Source organism: Podarcis bocagei, assembly GCF_964188305.1.
Source record: "Podarcis bocagei genome assembly, chromosome: 8".
NCBI lineage: Eukaryota > Metazoa > Chordata > Lepidosauria > Squamata > Lacertidae > Podarcis > Podarcis bocagei.
Genome location: NC_138133.1, coordinates 66726603 through 66742381, shown reverse-complemented (window position 1 = coordinate 66742381; position 15779 = coordinate 66726603). Strand labels below are relative to the sequence as shown.

Genomic DNA, 15779 nt, shown 5'->3' with positions numbered 1-15779 from the left:
CTCTTCTTTGAAATGATAGGTACAGTGGAATGATCCAGGTGCAAAATATGAAATCCGGCAAAAGGAAACGCCTCCCACTAAACTCCCATTTATGGTTGCCCAGAACGGGACTGTCTATGTAACTGAACCACTAGACAGAGAAGTAAAAGATGCAGTAAGTATTTGGAAAAGGGCTGTCAATATACTTTTAACGGTGGAGGAAGCTAAATGATTGTAGGCATGCCACTATTACTACTCCAAATGTTGATCTGGTTTTTGTTTGTTTGTTTGTTTGCATTGGCTGCACACTGAATCAGGGGTGGAGAATTGGTAGACATGAACCTATTTTGGACTCCAACTCCAAATAGCCTCTGGGCAGATCCATGCCACACATTTAAAGCACATGACTCCCCCCCCCCAAAGAATTTTGAGAACTGTAATTTGTTATGGCCGCTAGGAATTGTAGCTATGTGAAGGAAACTACAGTTCCCAGATACTTTCAGGGAATTCATATGGTTTACATGTGGGCTGGCTGTGCTCTGAAACCAAGGTGTGGATTTGCCACTGGCCACCACGGCCGATGGTTAGCAATGATAGGAATTGTAGTCCAGTAACATCTGGAGGGCCAATGGTTAGGATAGAGGAATCTGACAATTTTGGTTTCTTTCATTTCCCCCCTAACCTTAACTTCAATTGGATCCATTTCTGCATCAGTTTGCCATTTTTTAAAAGAAAAAATCCTATGAAATTGTGTAAACATTTTTGTATGCATTTCCACTAACATACAGATTTTTGCAAGCATTTTCTCCTAATATAATGCATTTCTAGAATACATGACCTAATATGCTGCACATTATTTTCACTGTCATATAAACTGTGCCTTTTTGTGCACAATTTCCCCTAATGTGTGCTTTTCCTGTACTCATTTTTTTTCCTTGCATGGAAAAACTGCAGCGCAAATTTTCAAGGACTCACATATTGATTTGGAAAGTACGAATTTGGTCAATTTGCATTCAGATGCAAATGGAACCAATCCCCCCTCCCCCACTTCCATCCAGAGCTACATATAACCCATTGCAGGACTAAAATAAACATTCACTATTGTTGCAATTCCTAATCACAATATTCCCATTTTAGTATTCCTTTTACGTGGTTGCAAAAGATAAAGACGAAGACATATCACTATCTTATCCGCTGACCATTAACGTCACAGTTGAAGACATCAATGATAATCCCCCTGTGTGTGACAAAGCTTTGACCGTATTTGAAGTTCAGGACAACGAACCTGTAGGTAAGGAAACACGGCAAAAATTTACCAGACAGCTCCCTTGGAAACCAGATAGCTGAAACCAGTGTCAACCTTAATCACAGTGCCAATCAAAAGTGAGCAAAGGTACAATCGTTTTGAATTTGGACAGTTGTGCCTCTGATATATTTTGCGGTGCATCAGCCCCTTGCCTGCAGGCCTGTACTACTAGCAGCTGCGAGAATAGTGGGGTCATTTCAGGCTCTTTGTTCTAGATTATTTAAAATATTGTCTTTCTATTGCTTGGGATTGGTTCCTGAAATATTCTCACGAGCACTGCAAAGTCTGTAATCCTGCACATCCTTTACCTGGGAGTTAACCCCACTGAACTCAATGGGGCTTACTTCTGGGTAGACACAGGCTCACACCACAACGTGTTTTGTTTTCATCTGCCTCGTGTTTATTTGCTGCTCGACTAATTTTGACTTTCTTTGTCGCCACCAGGGAATTTCATAGGAACTTTTCATGCTTCGGACAGAGACCAGGAAAACACTTTAAACTCCCGCCTATCCTACGACATTGTGGATCAGAGCCCCAAAGTGCCTTCTGATAATATGTTTCGCATCGAACGTGGAACTGGGTCTGTCAACTTACTTGCCTCTGCCTTAAACAAAGAGCTAGTCTCTAACTACTCTTTGACGGTGGAGGTGACAGATTCAGGTTGGTATTGCGTGCCAAGGCCCTGTGACCCACAGTTCCCTAATGGATAATAAACACACAGACATGAGCATTTTGGTTTATGGGTTCAAATAGACCACAACTTTATGGGTTACAGGTGTGAGCAGCTTGCCTTAGGCATTGGGTGAAGCCAGGCTATATCTCGACTCCTGCCTGTCTGCAGGGACTCCATCTAAGGGTAAACCACCAATAGGGGGAGTCCTATGACTTACATCAAATAGGGGAACCCCAAAGGGTCCCTGCTGGGGTTGTGGCCCTAGCCCATGTCTGGGCATCAGACAAAATCCACACAAACACCCCCCGATTCCTTTAACAGGATACCCTTAATGAGGAGGTGGAGGCTACAACCTCCCCTCCATCCAAACAAAGGCTTACCCAATGCCTAACCTCACAAAGCTGTGACGATTGCTATGAGGTAGATGAAAACCAAATGGTTGGTGCCACTTTGCCAAGTGGAAAAAAATCCTACCTGGCCCCAACAATATGTCCATCACCCATAGATTTCCACTCTGGCGACTACTACTACTACTACTACTACTACTACTACTTCTTCTTCTTCTTCTTCTTCTTCTTCTTCTTCTTCTTCTTCTTCTTCTTCTTCTTCTAACATTTTTTATTGGTTTTTAAACATCACCAATAAAACGGCATTATCATATTGACAGTTTTATTTTCAGTTCCTTTCCTAATAATCCCTCACATGGAATTTGCCATTGTAAAGATTCAAAACAGCAACAGCAACCCAGAAAGTTCCCATCGTTAAAATAACACAGTTAGCAACAGAATAGAATAATAGAATAATCTTCCTAAATATCAAAATAGGCCTGAGTAGATGAAAATATAGGAAAAAGACCTACTGGATCAGGCCAATGGCCCATCCAGCCCAGCTCCCAGTTCTCACAGTGGCCAAACATATGCCCAGTGGAAACCTGAACACAGCAGCAGTCTCTCCACAGGTATTCAAAGGTATACGGCCGCCAGCAATGAAGGCAGACAATAACCATCATGGCCGGTACCCATAAATGAGTTCTTAAATGTTCTTAAAACAACCAACTGGTGAAGCCTTTGGGGAGGGTGTTTCAGAGGCTTAGTGCTACAGCTTGAAAAGCTCATCTCTGAGAGGTTTCTAGCTGGCAATTCATCTGACTGCAGTATTGCTAGTTGGGTCTCCTCTGATGATCACAAAGAATAGTTTGGCTGGCCTCTAACAGCAGAGGCAGCCTGCTTGAAGTAGTCAGTTGAAATGTTTGGGAACCCTTGTTCTACACAGAGCAGCCTTGGGCCTGATCCTGTCCTGTTCTTTTGCCAACAGTATTCCGAACGCTGTGCAACGTACGGATCAATGTCATCGATACCAACGATCAGATTCCAATCTTTGAAAAATCGGACGTGAGTGTTCTTTTAACTGGTTTTGCTTTTGTAGTATCTAGAAAACGCCTCTCACTTGATCAGGGATCTTGGGACTCATTTCACGGAGGCAGAAAACACGTTTTAAATGTGTTGTAAAGTGCAATATACAAATGTGACACTAGAGGGCAACAATGAGCTATGCAAAATTCAATGTATTTTTCAAAACTTTTTTTTAAAAAAGCATTTTCACAGTGTTTTTTTATACGTGTGTAGATTCCACCTTGATCCAATAAATAATTGCCTACTGACAATGAAAATGTGATACTGATGTAGAAGCAGGTTTTTGCGTATGCAGTTTCAGTTAGATATAAAATCATAGTGCTGGGCAGATTGTAGTAATACAGAGCCCAGAGTGAGGACATAATTTGGCACCCTCTCCCCTCTTGCCTTCCATGCACATGTTGTCAAATGTACTACGTCATAGTTTTGCATTGGTTCGCTACCTTTTTTTGGGGGGGGGAACCATCCCCACTGCCCTAAACCAGGCGTTGTTTGGATGTGGCCCTTGTAGATGAGCGAGAGCCCACTGTCGACCTTTGTAACTAGTTCCGTTGTCAAGCTATTTCTATCATTAAGAAGTTTCTCTTCATCTGTTCTGGTTGTTGTTGTTCTTTCTTCTTTTCTCTTTAGTATGGCTCTATGACGCTTCCAGAAAACATACCATTAGGAACAGTAATACAGAAAATCCAAGCCACAGATGCTGACGAACCCTTCACTGGAAGCTCTCAGATTAAGTACAAAATCATTAAGGGAGACCCCAACAACACTTTTGCAATAGTGACAGATCCAAAAACAAACAGAGGAGATGTTACAATTAATAAGGTGAATAAATTTTGTTTCTTTCCCTGATGGATCATGAGTAAAGAAAGCTTAACATTTAAGTGAGGTGGGCTTAAGAACTTGGCCATCCATTGAGGTAATTGGAGGAGACTCTTCTTGGCTACCCCACCTACGGAAATTAAGCAAGCTGTGACAAAGGGCTGGGCCTTCTCTATCCTGTCAGCAAGACCATGGAATGCTCTTCTCAGAGTTTTGTGCCTGACTTCCAGTTTTAAAAAAATCTATTGGTGGGAATGAACCTGTTGTTCTCCAAATATTGCAAGACCACAATTCCCATCACCCTGACCTTTGGCCATGCCGATTGGGGCCAATGGGAGCTAGAGTCCTACAATAGTTGGAGGGCCATTCCTGCTTTACCACATGTCAAAAACTGGTACAACACTGGTAATAATGCCTCTGAGGATGCTAAATTTCCTCCATACGGAGCAGCCATAGGGATTAGAGGACAGCTCTCAAGGCAGAGGTGTGACTTTCAAGAGTGCTTGGCTGCTCCCCCAACTCTCTCTTTAAAAATAAAATAAAATAATAAGCACTACAGTGGTACCTTGGGTTACATATGCTTCAGGTTACATATGCTTCAGGTTACATACGCTTCAGGTTACATATGCTTCAGGTTACAGGCTCTGCTAACCCAAAAATAGTGCTTCAGGTTAAGAACTTTGCTTCAGGATGAGAACAGAAATCGTGCTCCGGCGGTGTGGCGGCAGCAGGAGGCTCCATTAGCTAAAGTGGTGCTTTAGGTTAAGAACAGTTTCAGGTTAAGAACAGACCTCTGGAACCAATTAAGTACTTAACCCGAGGTACCACTGTACAATGATGAGAGACTGCTAAATATACAGGTAGTGGAGATCACTACAGTTTCCCAAGTGGTCTCTTGCCATAGGTCTATGGTCTCATCCGCAACATACATTTGAAGTGCATTTAAAGCACAGGGCTTCCCCCAAAGATTCCTGGGATCTGTAGGTAACCCATCACAGATCTGCAATACCCAGCATCCTTAACAAACTACACTTCCCAAGGTTCTTTGGGGGTAGGCATGTGATTTAAACATAGGGTGTGGATGTGACCAAGATCCATTACAGTGGTACCTCAGGTTACATACGCTTCAGGTTACATACACTTCAGGTTACAGACTCCGCTAACCCAGAAATAGTACCTCGGGTTAAGAACTTTGCTTCAGGGTGAGAACAGAAATCGTGCTCCGGCGGGGCAGGAGCAGCTGGAGGCCCCATTAGCTAAAGTGGTGCTTCAGGTTAAGAACAGTTTCAGGTTCTGGAACGAATTAAGTACTTAACCCGAGGTACCACTGTATTTGTTCATCTAGCTATTCCTGATACAACTGGGTTTTCTCTCCCTGCTTTCCTAGACTCTTGATTTTGAAACAACTGATGTGTATAACCTCACAATCCAAGCCACAAATCCTGAACCTCTTGTGACTGGGGTACAGTACAATTCAAGCTCTGTTGCTTACTTGAGAGTCATAGTCATTAATGTGGAAGAAGCACCAGTTTTTCTCAAAACCACTCATACAGTGGATATACCTGAAAATGCTACTGTGGGTACTTTTTTGACAACAGCGACTGCCTTTGATCCAGAGGGTGACTCAATAAGGTAAAGATGATTTTCTCTCTAAACTTAATCATGGTCAAAGTAGACTTTACGTTAATCATATTGTTGAATTAAGGTGGCCAGCTGCAACAGAGAGTGGGACTCCTGCAACTTTAAAGGTTGTGTAGAAGAGGGGATTTCAGGGGGAAAGAATAATAATAATAATAATAATAATAATAATAATAATAATAATAATAATAATAATAATATCTTTATTGTCATTGCCCCCTCTCGGGGACAACGAAATTACTTAGATAAACATTTCTCTGGAAGATGGACACTCAGGGCTTGTAACTGTGTAGACATTATCTTTTTGCCCAGGCTTTCCCTGACCCATAAGATCGGACTCTGCTTTGATCTGTTTGAATTCCCTTAATACATATTTGTATTTTTTATGTATTGTCTCATTTATTTAACAAAATTTATATCCCACAGGATTGTAATAAATCATTGAAGCGGTTTACAAAAAAAGCTACATTTAAATTATCAACACAAGACAGAAACAGGTTTTTAAAGACATTCAAAAGATAATTAAAATCAGTGGTAAGCTAAAAAGGAGTTTAAAACTCATGTCGACATTTTACATGTCCAGATAGGCTTGCCTAAACAAAAATGTTTTAAGCTGATATCGAAAATAGTGCGGTGAAGGCTGCCAGTTGATGTCAGTAAACCAGCAGTTCTATAAAGTGTAGTTTCTGCTGCATTAAAGATCAATTTCTTACAAGAGCAGAAACAAGTATTATGTGGCATGTACTGGGTAAGGCAATCCCGCAAGTAAACCAGCCCCAAGCTGTTAAGGACTTAATATACAAATAGTAATGATTTGTGAATTTGGGACGTTGAGGTCTGCGGAATATATGAATAGTAACACCTTGAGCTTAACCCAGTCTTTATTTTCATATGCTTTTATACTTCTGTTTTACTGATTTTATGTTGTATTTTCGTTTTAGTGATACTGTTTTTATGTTAATTACCGCTTAGATATATACACATATACACTCAGGGAGTTGTGACCATTAGGTGTGGTTCCCCTTCCTTCCTTCCTTTGCATTACAGGGAGGGGGAATGAGTCACTAGCGCTATAGCGTCTGTGCAACTGTTTTGATAGGACATTCCTGCATCTGTAACCAGCTATCAGTGAAAGCACATCAGGCTTTATGAATAAGCTGGGTTCTTATATATTGACCTTCTTCTTGCAAAGGTACGCGCTGAAAAGTGATGCCAGGAATTGGCTGCGGATTGACCCTCTCAATGGCACAATATATACTGCTGCCCCGCTGGACCGGGAAACTCAACAAACCTACATGGTGCAAATAGTCGCAACTGAGCAAAGTAAGAAAAAAAAAGAAAGGAAGGAAGTGACTCCCGAATTAGAGGTGACCCAGGGCAAAGTGCCCTTCCCTGGCAGGCCCATCCTACATTGGTGCCCCTCCCCTTGCATATTGGGTCTCAATGGCACCACCATTCAAAATTTCACACAGTTCCCTGGACTGATGCTACGTTAAGCACGCTGGGATTTTTAAAAGGATAGCTTATAGTTTTCTGGTACAAAGGGCAGATGCTGGTGCCAACTGGCTACATACATAGCCTGGATTAATAACAATAATAATAATAATAATTTATTTGTACTCCGCCCATCTGGCTGGGTTTCCTCAGCCACTCTGGGCGGCTTCCAACAAAAATTAAAAATACATTAAAATGTCAAACATTAAAAACTTCCCTGAACAAGGCTGCCTTCAGATGTCTTCTAAATGTCAGGTAGTTGTTTATCTCTTTGACATCTGATGGGAGGACGTTCCACAGGGAGGGCGCCACTACCGAGAAGGCCCTCTGCCTGGTTCCCTGTAACTTTGCTTCTTGCAGTGAGGGAACCACCAGAAGGCCCTCGGCGCTGGACCTCAGCGTCCGGGCAGAACGATGGGGGTGGAGACGCTCCTTCAGGTATACTGGACTGAGGCTGTTTATATTTAGATATTTAGGTGTTTATAATTCCCAAATGCAGAAGCTTCATCCCCTCAAGAAAACATGTTGGCTAGACTGGAGAAGATGGAGGAGTCTAACTCTCCCTCGCTTGTTTTCTTCTTCTTCTTCAGTATCAACTAGCAATCTGTTCATCATTATTTTAAATGCAGAGAGGCTGGCACATACTATAGTCATGCGTCCACATAAGAACATAGCAAATGATGCTCCCAAGTGCCACTGCTGGCATTTCACAAACATTGTCATGCTGAACACCCCCTCCCACTCAGTGCTTCTGAAACTTTGGGGAGCCCCTGCCCGTCAGTGTGGAATATTGTTTTGCACTCTGTTCCGCTCCACAGCTAAAGCATCTCGAAGCTCCACAGCACAGCTGAGACTGAACCTGAAAGATGTGAACGACAACCCTCCAAGGCTAGATAAGAACGTTGTGTTCTTCTGCCACCCTCTCCAAGGAAACGAGAAAACGAAAATCGAAGTTTCTGATCCGGATGAACGTTCATATGTTCAGAGATTCACTTATGCCCTTGTTGGTGCAGATGCAATACAAAACTGGAATGTTTCTAAACCTGATGGTAAGTTTTTGATCAGTTCCATGGCAAATGCAACCCCAATGCAACCGAGCTATCCATTTTAGGAAGGAGCTCTATAGCCTTTTTATGGGACTCTGAGTTAATGACGTATATATTTTCAGAGATGGGGAAACTCTGAACTTCCAGGGTTGCTGAACTCCAAATCCCATCATCCCTAACATTAGTCAATGCAAGCTGGGGCTTATGGGAGCTGGAGTCCAATAATACCTGGAAGGCCTCAGGTCTGCATCTCTGCTTCACAGGTTTTTTTGTTATTTTTAAACTGTTCAATATTTATGCATTTGGGTATGGATTCCTGCCCAGTGGCATAGCGTGGGGGTGCAGGGGGGGCCGGCCGCACCGGGCGCAACACCTGGGGGTTAGGGTTAGGGGGCGCAAATCCACGGGTTAGGGGGCGCAAATTACTTGCCTTGCCCCGGGTGTTGACAACCCACGCTACGCCACTGTTCCTGCCTATTGTAGAGACCCGGACCCAGCAAAGACACAATGAATGCAGTCACATTTCTAATTCATGGCACAAGGATTCTTGTCTTAGTTTCCCCCGATTATAATGCTACCACTTCTATCCTGGAATCTAATGTTCTTTTATGGAACTGTGGCTTTTTGATCAGTATACTGCCATGCCGTACTAAATTTTTAAACATCATGCGATATCACAATGCAAAACTGTCATAATTTTCTGGGTTGATGGGGTTGTAAACATTTCACCCCCTGGAAGCAAGTAACATGGAAGTGCACGCTAAACTTCCTTTAGATTCTGCTAGTTTTCTAGAGGTGGCTTTTATGTCATATGAGAGATCACATAAAGTGTAGAAGCTATCTGGTAAGGAAACTTCGGTGAAACTCTGGGGAAGAGCATGAATCTGCACCTGCAGCTGAGATTCAGGTAACAGGCTTGACCCAGCCCAAGTCCCATAGATTTCCATTGAGTTAAACACATGCTTGCATTTGCCATTTAAATCAACGGGACAATGAGTAGCCAATCATTTGCTTGGATTGCCCCCCTCCCGCATGAATTGCATTTTACAGGTCTTCCTTTTTACTTATTTATTACCAGATAGACAAATAGCACTCTCAGTTCTCTGAGCGCTGGTCCTACGTAGCCATAATGGCAGTACCCAGTGGCGTAGCGTGGGTTGTCAGCACCCGGGGCAAGGCAAGTAATTTGCGCCCCCTAACCCGTGGATTTGCGCCCCCTAACCCCCAGATGTTGCGCCCGGTGTGGCCGGCCCCCCTGCACCCCCCACGCTACGCCACTGGCAGTACCCAAAAGAGACATATAAGCGAGCTTAGGGGAACCCTAAGGTTTGCGGAAGTCTAAAAAATATTGAAGAGGGGGACGACTCTGATTTGTTGGGTGAGGATTCTTGAAACAGACCAATGACAATGGATGGCCCGCAGTGGATACTGAATGCTGACTGACATTGTGTGTGTGTGTGTGTGTGTGTGTGTGTGTGTGTGTGTGTGTGTGTAAAACTGTGTGGGAGGAGGAATGGAGTACTATTGACAAGAGCATGGCTGGCTGGCTGGGTGAAATGCCACACTCCACAGTGCAACATTTTGTTCCAGGTTACACTTGCCCTTATTATTGTTGTCACCATCATCTTGCTTTTCTGTTAAAAATTTACCATCCGCTGTTTATATTTACAGGCTTACTTGCCTACATTTCCCCAAGGAACATGAAGCTTGAAGAGAAAGACTATGACGTACCATTGAGAATCAATGACAACGGAAGGCCTCCTATGGAAGGAGTTGTTACTCTGAAAGGTACAATGAAAATGGTGTCCATGCTCTTTGCTCCCCCCCCCCCCCCGCTTTGGCTATTTTCTCTTAATGCCTGGGAATTTGTGGTTTTGTCCACAGTGAGACTGTGCAAATGTACAGAGGAAAATAGATGCTTCCTGGCAATTGATGATGGACCTTCATTTCCGACAGTTGGGATGGCAATTGGAATTCTGGCTGGTGTACTGCTAATCATTGGTAAGTGGCTGTTTTAAATGGGCCTAATGGTGAGAGTGGGACGCAGGTGGCATTGTGGGTTAAACCACAGAGCCTAGGGCTTGCTGATCAGAAGGTTGGTGGTTCGAATCCCCACGACAGGGTGAGCTCCCATTGCTCGGTCCCTGCTCCTGCCAACCTAGTTCGAAAGCACGTCAAAGTGCAAGTAGATACATAGGTACTGCTCCAGGGGGAAGGTAAACGGCGTTTCTGTGCGCTGCTCTGGTTCTCCAGAAGTGGCTTAGTCATGCTGGCCACATGACCCGGAAACTGTACGCCGGCTCCCTCGGCCAATAAAGCAAGATGAGCACTGCAACCCCAGAGTCGGCCACGACTGGACCTAATGGTCAGGGGTCCCTTTACCCTTTACCTTTAAAGGTGAGAGTAGGGCTGCCAGTAAGAATGGGCAAAATTCTCCATTTCAGTTTCTCTTTTTTCCCAATTTTAAGTTCAGCTCTCCACATTTCTACATCAGCTTATGATTTCTTTTTAAACAAAAGCCCTCATGAATATTCATCAACACCTGTGTGCTTATTTCCCCAAATATATACATTTTTGTATGGAATGTTGCATAAGTTTGTAAGTTCAATTGTTTTTATTCTGAACAAAGCAGGCTGATGATGCTAGACCTCATTGCTCTCGACTGGACAGCAGCAATTGACAGAACTTAAACAACTTGACTGTTTTGGGGTTTTTTTTCACTTTCCAAAACAAGACAAAACCCTTGGGGGAATTTTGAAAATAAATTTAAACACTGAAGGAGCCAAGATGACTGACTGGGGAATTTGGCTTTCAAACATGCAAACAAAAGCAATATATATAGAGCACAGGTCTTTGTGATTTTTGGAAGCCGTCAACTGTTGAATAAACAGTTATTTGGATTCATAGGGAAAGGCTATTCGAAAGCATGAATTGGATAAGGCAGGCTGAATTTGCAAAACCTTTGCTGCAAGGGGGACAAACTCTATGAGACACTCCCTCCCATCAAGTTTCGTGCAAACGTAGCTTGGAAATGAAGGCTGCAGTCCATAACTTAGTGCCAGGAAGAAACGGTCACCATGGAATAATTGTAGATCCAACTATGCACTTTTGCATGGCTAGGAACAGTTGCAACTCTCTCACATTGAAGGACATTGCCATTGACCATCTTTCTTTAAGGATGTGGGCAGAGGATTGCTCTATCACATCATCTCTAGGGTGCAAGCCCCACCAACTTGAATGGCTTTGAAAGTGAACTAGACTGATTCATGCAGTATAGAGCTATCAATGTATAGACGATGCAATGCCTTGGCCTACAGACTTATGAGATCTATAGACAGAGTTAGAGATCAATAGGTTTCCTAGATCTATAAGTCAGGGCATTACATTTAGGATAAATTAAGATGACAGGTAGCAACTGAGCTTGGCTCCCATTGAAAAGTGGCACTGCTGGCTGCCCACCACTAACATCACCTGCAGATCTGACCGAGAGGGCAGTGAGTAGTGGCATGTGCAAGTTGAGTTGGCGAGGGACTTTTCTGAGCATCTGGAGTACTTTGTCCAGTGCCAAACCTGGCTGACTGCTGATGCTATAAGTGTTCATCAGATTACATTGTTGGGCTGTTATTTTAAACGCACACAATAGGAAGTAAGCCCCATTGAACACAGAGGGCCTTAAGAGTAAAAATGTTTTGGGATGTACTGTAAAAACCTGGGCCTGTTTTGCCTGCAAAGTGTTTGCAAAAGCTAATTTTGCTTAAAGTGTGAGATAAATATCTCCTTTTCCATTTTGTTCCCTCAGGTATCATTTTGGGGGTCGTCTTTCTCAACCTGAAACGCAAAAAGGAGTATGAGCTAAAGGCCCAGACAGCAAACGCTGTGAGCCCATCTGAATTGCGGAACTTGACGTAATTGTTTTACCAAAAGGAACAATTCCATTGTGGGGTGTTTTGGTTTTTTTAACTAGTTTTGTTGTTATTATCTGCTCCCATTAATAAATTCCGTATTTTCCACTAATCTGAAAATACAATTATTATCTTTCTTCCCCTCTTCCCCTTTCATCCAGAAATACAGACCTATACTGAGGTTATCAGAGCCCCCCAAGTCATTTTGGTGCCAGAAGACTTAACTATGATGCAAAAAGTGTCTTAAATGTTTAGTGTACATGTTTTTCATTATTTGACTATTAGCTGTAAATAGGAACAGGAGCATGGCGCATAGGGAATGGAGAATGTTCGTGGATGCTCCCCCCAGGATAATTACAGCTTGGGGTGTGTGTGTATTTTTCATGTGGCTGTGGCTTGGGAAAGGGTTAAATCCACTCCCTGTGAACTACAGTCCCAAAATTGCATGCACATAGACAAGAGTATGTTAAATGGCTACCAGGCTAGTGCTTAAATACAAGGCTGTGTGATAGGAAGGTTTAAGTCTAAGAAATCTTGTCTCAGTATAGGAAGAACTACATGCCCTAAGAGCCTACATTTATGCTTCTGAGTCGTTTTTTTTTTAAAAAAAAATTGTGTAATTTTAGCTATTTTCTATATTTAGCATAGTTACAAGCTTTTTTGCCAAGGACAATATTATAACATAACAGACCCACTGATGGAATCATCTGAGAATGTGTCCCATGACTCTGCCTCTTAAAACCTTGTAAGGTTCCTTTATTAAGCACAAAGTCAACACAGGATCTTTGTTCCAATTCCCCTGCAATTCATATCTTTTGAGCTTTTAGGTATGACTTCTAGAACTAAAACTATGCACAAATTAACCTGTTACTAATTAGTCTTCATTGTAAATCTGAAGTAAATATATACAGGCGCTTTTGCATCGAACTTTGTAAGACGGCGGAACGCATAGCTGTAGCTTAAATGGGGGTGGGGGGTGGTGATGAGTGTATTTGGTTTAGTAAAGTACAGTACATCTCTGCTATTCATAGAATGTGGAATGTTGACCATAAAAGTGACCTATTAATAATCATGCCACCCTTACGCAGATGGAATAAGTTGGGCAGAGATGTATGCACTTTGCCCTGAAATAAAACAAACAGAAACTTTGCACTAAAATGGAAGAATTGGGATGGACCAGATTTGTAAGTCACACATGCAAAAGTGACATGGACCAGAAACAGATTGATTTGTTCGTTCATTCTTTATGACCCAGCACAGAATTCAGGTTTGGGGAAAATCTCTCTCTCTCTCTCTTTTTAAAAAAGCAAGTTTCTAGTCCTTTTATTGGGAGAGAAATCTGGACCTGAGGCTCAGGTGTTGGATGAAATACCTGTGAAGGAGCATTTCAGAGAAGGCAACTCTCCAGCTGTTAAGAACATTAATGACAAGAACAAACAAGACGGGCCTGAGTTTTTTTTAAAAAAAGGTTCTTAATCAAAGTAATGGACTGTAAATGTCCAATTTTCCTCTAAAGCAGGGCAGAAATAACTGATATTTGTTCCCCCAGCTAAAGAACCTGACAATAGAAATACAGTGGTACCTCAGGTTACATATGCTTCAGGTTACATACGCTTCAGGTTACAGACTCCGCTATCCCAGGAATAGTACCTCGGGTTAAGAACTTTGCTTTCAGGATGAGAACAGAAATCGTGCTCCGGTGGCGTGGCAGCAGCAGGAGGCCCCATTAGCTAAAGTGGTGCTTCAGGTTAAGAACAGTTTCAGGTTAAAAACGGACCTCTGGAACGAATTAAGTACTTAACCCGAGGTACCACTGTACCTGCATTATTTGACAGTATCTTCTATACAATACAAAGTATCATTTCAAGTATTTGGCAAATACGACGGACAAAACTGTCACTTTTGGTTTCTCTAAGATTCCGGTTTTTTCAGATTCAATTTGCACATTTCTGCAACAGTTTGTTTGTTGTAGTAGTTGTTTCCTCAGACACACTCTATGCAATTCCGCCCAATACAATGTATTTTTGTATGCTATCGTCACAAATGTGCACATTCGTGCCCACTTTCCCCTAACATATGCATTTTTGTACGCAATGTTTGGCTGGAGGCTGTGTCTCAAAATTTAGGGAAGTGTGAACTTAGACTGGTAGCTGTGCTTCGGTTCACATTGTGTTTCAGTAAATGCAAATTTGGTAGGTTCACAATAAAGCCAACTTTCTCCCCCATCCCCATCGGTGAACATGTGATGGAAATATATAATTGTTATTGTTTTGTAATATGTTATGGGACATATACATACAAGGTCTTCATCTTTCATCTGTCTTCCTGGAGCTCTCGAACCGTGGAGTGGATTCTGCCACTTGGACTCTAATTTCTTCATTTGGATATCCTCAAAAGCTTTTCTTCTGTTTCCATGTTGTTGTTTTCTCATGTAAATCAATAAAATATGTTTTATAAAAATATGTTTGCTGTTGGTTAGCATAGTCTTCTTTATTTGTGGCACTTTGTTGCCCAGTCTGCTCTAGAGCAGTGCTACTTAAAAGTGGTGGCCCATGGACAGATCAGTGGTGCTGATCTGTGAGCCGTTGGCTGCTGGTTCGCAACAACTCCAGCACAGCCCAGGTTGGGTGGGATTTCAGCTTCGCCTTTGAGCCAGTGCCAACGACTGGGCTCAACCTCTTCAGCCCCGACTGGGCCAGGCGAGCTGGGAAAAGCACTCCCAGAGACCTTCCACTACAGGGAGCAGGTCTAAGTGCTGTGGACTCACAACTTAGAGCTGTGAGCACCAAACTCAGTTCCCAAAGTCAGCAGAGCACAGCAGAGTATGAACCACACGAACAACAGCTCTGAAGTATAACTTCTTTTATTCTCTACAGCTACTGCATAAACTAACTAAAGACTAATCGGAGACACTGGACTGCATGAGTGTTACAGCTGCTTGAGCAGTCACCTTACCTATATACAGATAACACTCAGACTCTCACAGGCTGGAGCGGAAGAAGCGATGAGCAAAATCCGCCCCCTCCTTTCTGAAATATTGTCAGCAGATTCTTGCAATGGGAGGGGTGAAACTGTCAGTATCTCAGCTCGCAGTCAGAGGTAACTGGCCTCCCCCGGGCAACCGACTGAGATACTTGTTGGCCTTCCCGTCTGCGTTTCCCGGCAGGATACAGGCAAGGTCATAAATCGGCGATCCTCCTCAGACGTGAGAAGAACACACCCTCCTCCTCCTCCCTCCCTGCATTCCCCCAGGGAGGGGAAAAGAGACAGACAGGAGTCTATTTACATGTCTTTATTCCTGTCATTTCAGCAGTACAGAGAAACGTGACTGCACTCTCCAGACTCCAGCAGTAGAGTCACAACTCCACCCCTGTACTTCCAGTACAGGTCAGATGACACTCTGAGCTAACATCCGGTGCTCAGTACAGAGAATGGACTGCCCCTTTTCCCCACCAGTACAGTTCCAGACAACAACATCCTGTTTTGTATTCCAGCCACCTGCTGCTGGCT

At 43.0% G+C, this 15779-nt stretch overlaps 1 protein-coding gene across 1 annotated transcript in view; it reads left to right on the top strand.

Moving 5' to 3' along the window:
• The window catches only part of CDH17 (cadherin 17), a 29083-nt gene extending 14352 nt beyond the window's left edge, over nucleotides 1-14731 (top strand). Inside the window, exons 8-18 of the mRNA XM_081205911.1 lie at nucleotides 20-154; nucleotides 1117-1270; nucleotides 1730-1945; nucleotides 3273-3349; nucleotides 4001-4192; nucleotides 5577-5821; nucleotides 7020-7150; nucleotides 8140-8370; nucleotides 10039-10155; nucleotides 10252-10368; nucleotides 12167-14731. Coding sequence (XP_081062037.1) covers nucleotides 20-154; nucleotides 1117-1270; nucleotides 1730-1945; nucleotides 3273-3349; nucleotides 4001-4192; nucleotides 5577-5821; nucleotides 7020-7150; nucleotides 8140-8370; nucleotides 10039-10155; nucleotides 10252-10368; nucleotides 12167-12276 — 1725 coding nt within the window. The 3' untranslated portion in view covers nucleotides 12277-14731. The remainder of the gene's footprint in view (nucleotides 1-19; nucleotides 155-1116; nucleotides 1271-1729; nucleotides 1946-3272; nucleotides 3350-4000; nucleotides 4193-5576; nucleotides 5822-7019; nucleotides 7151-8139; nucleotides 8371-10038; nucleotides 10156-10251; nucleotides 10369-12166) is intronic.
• Nucleotides 14732-15779: the final 1048 nt, after the last annotated feature.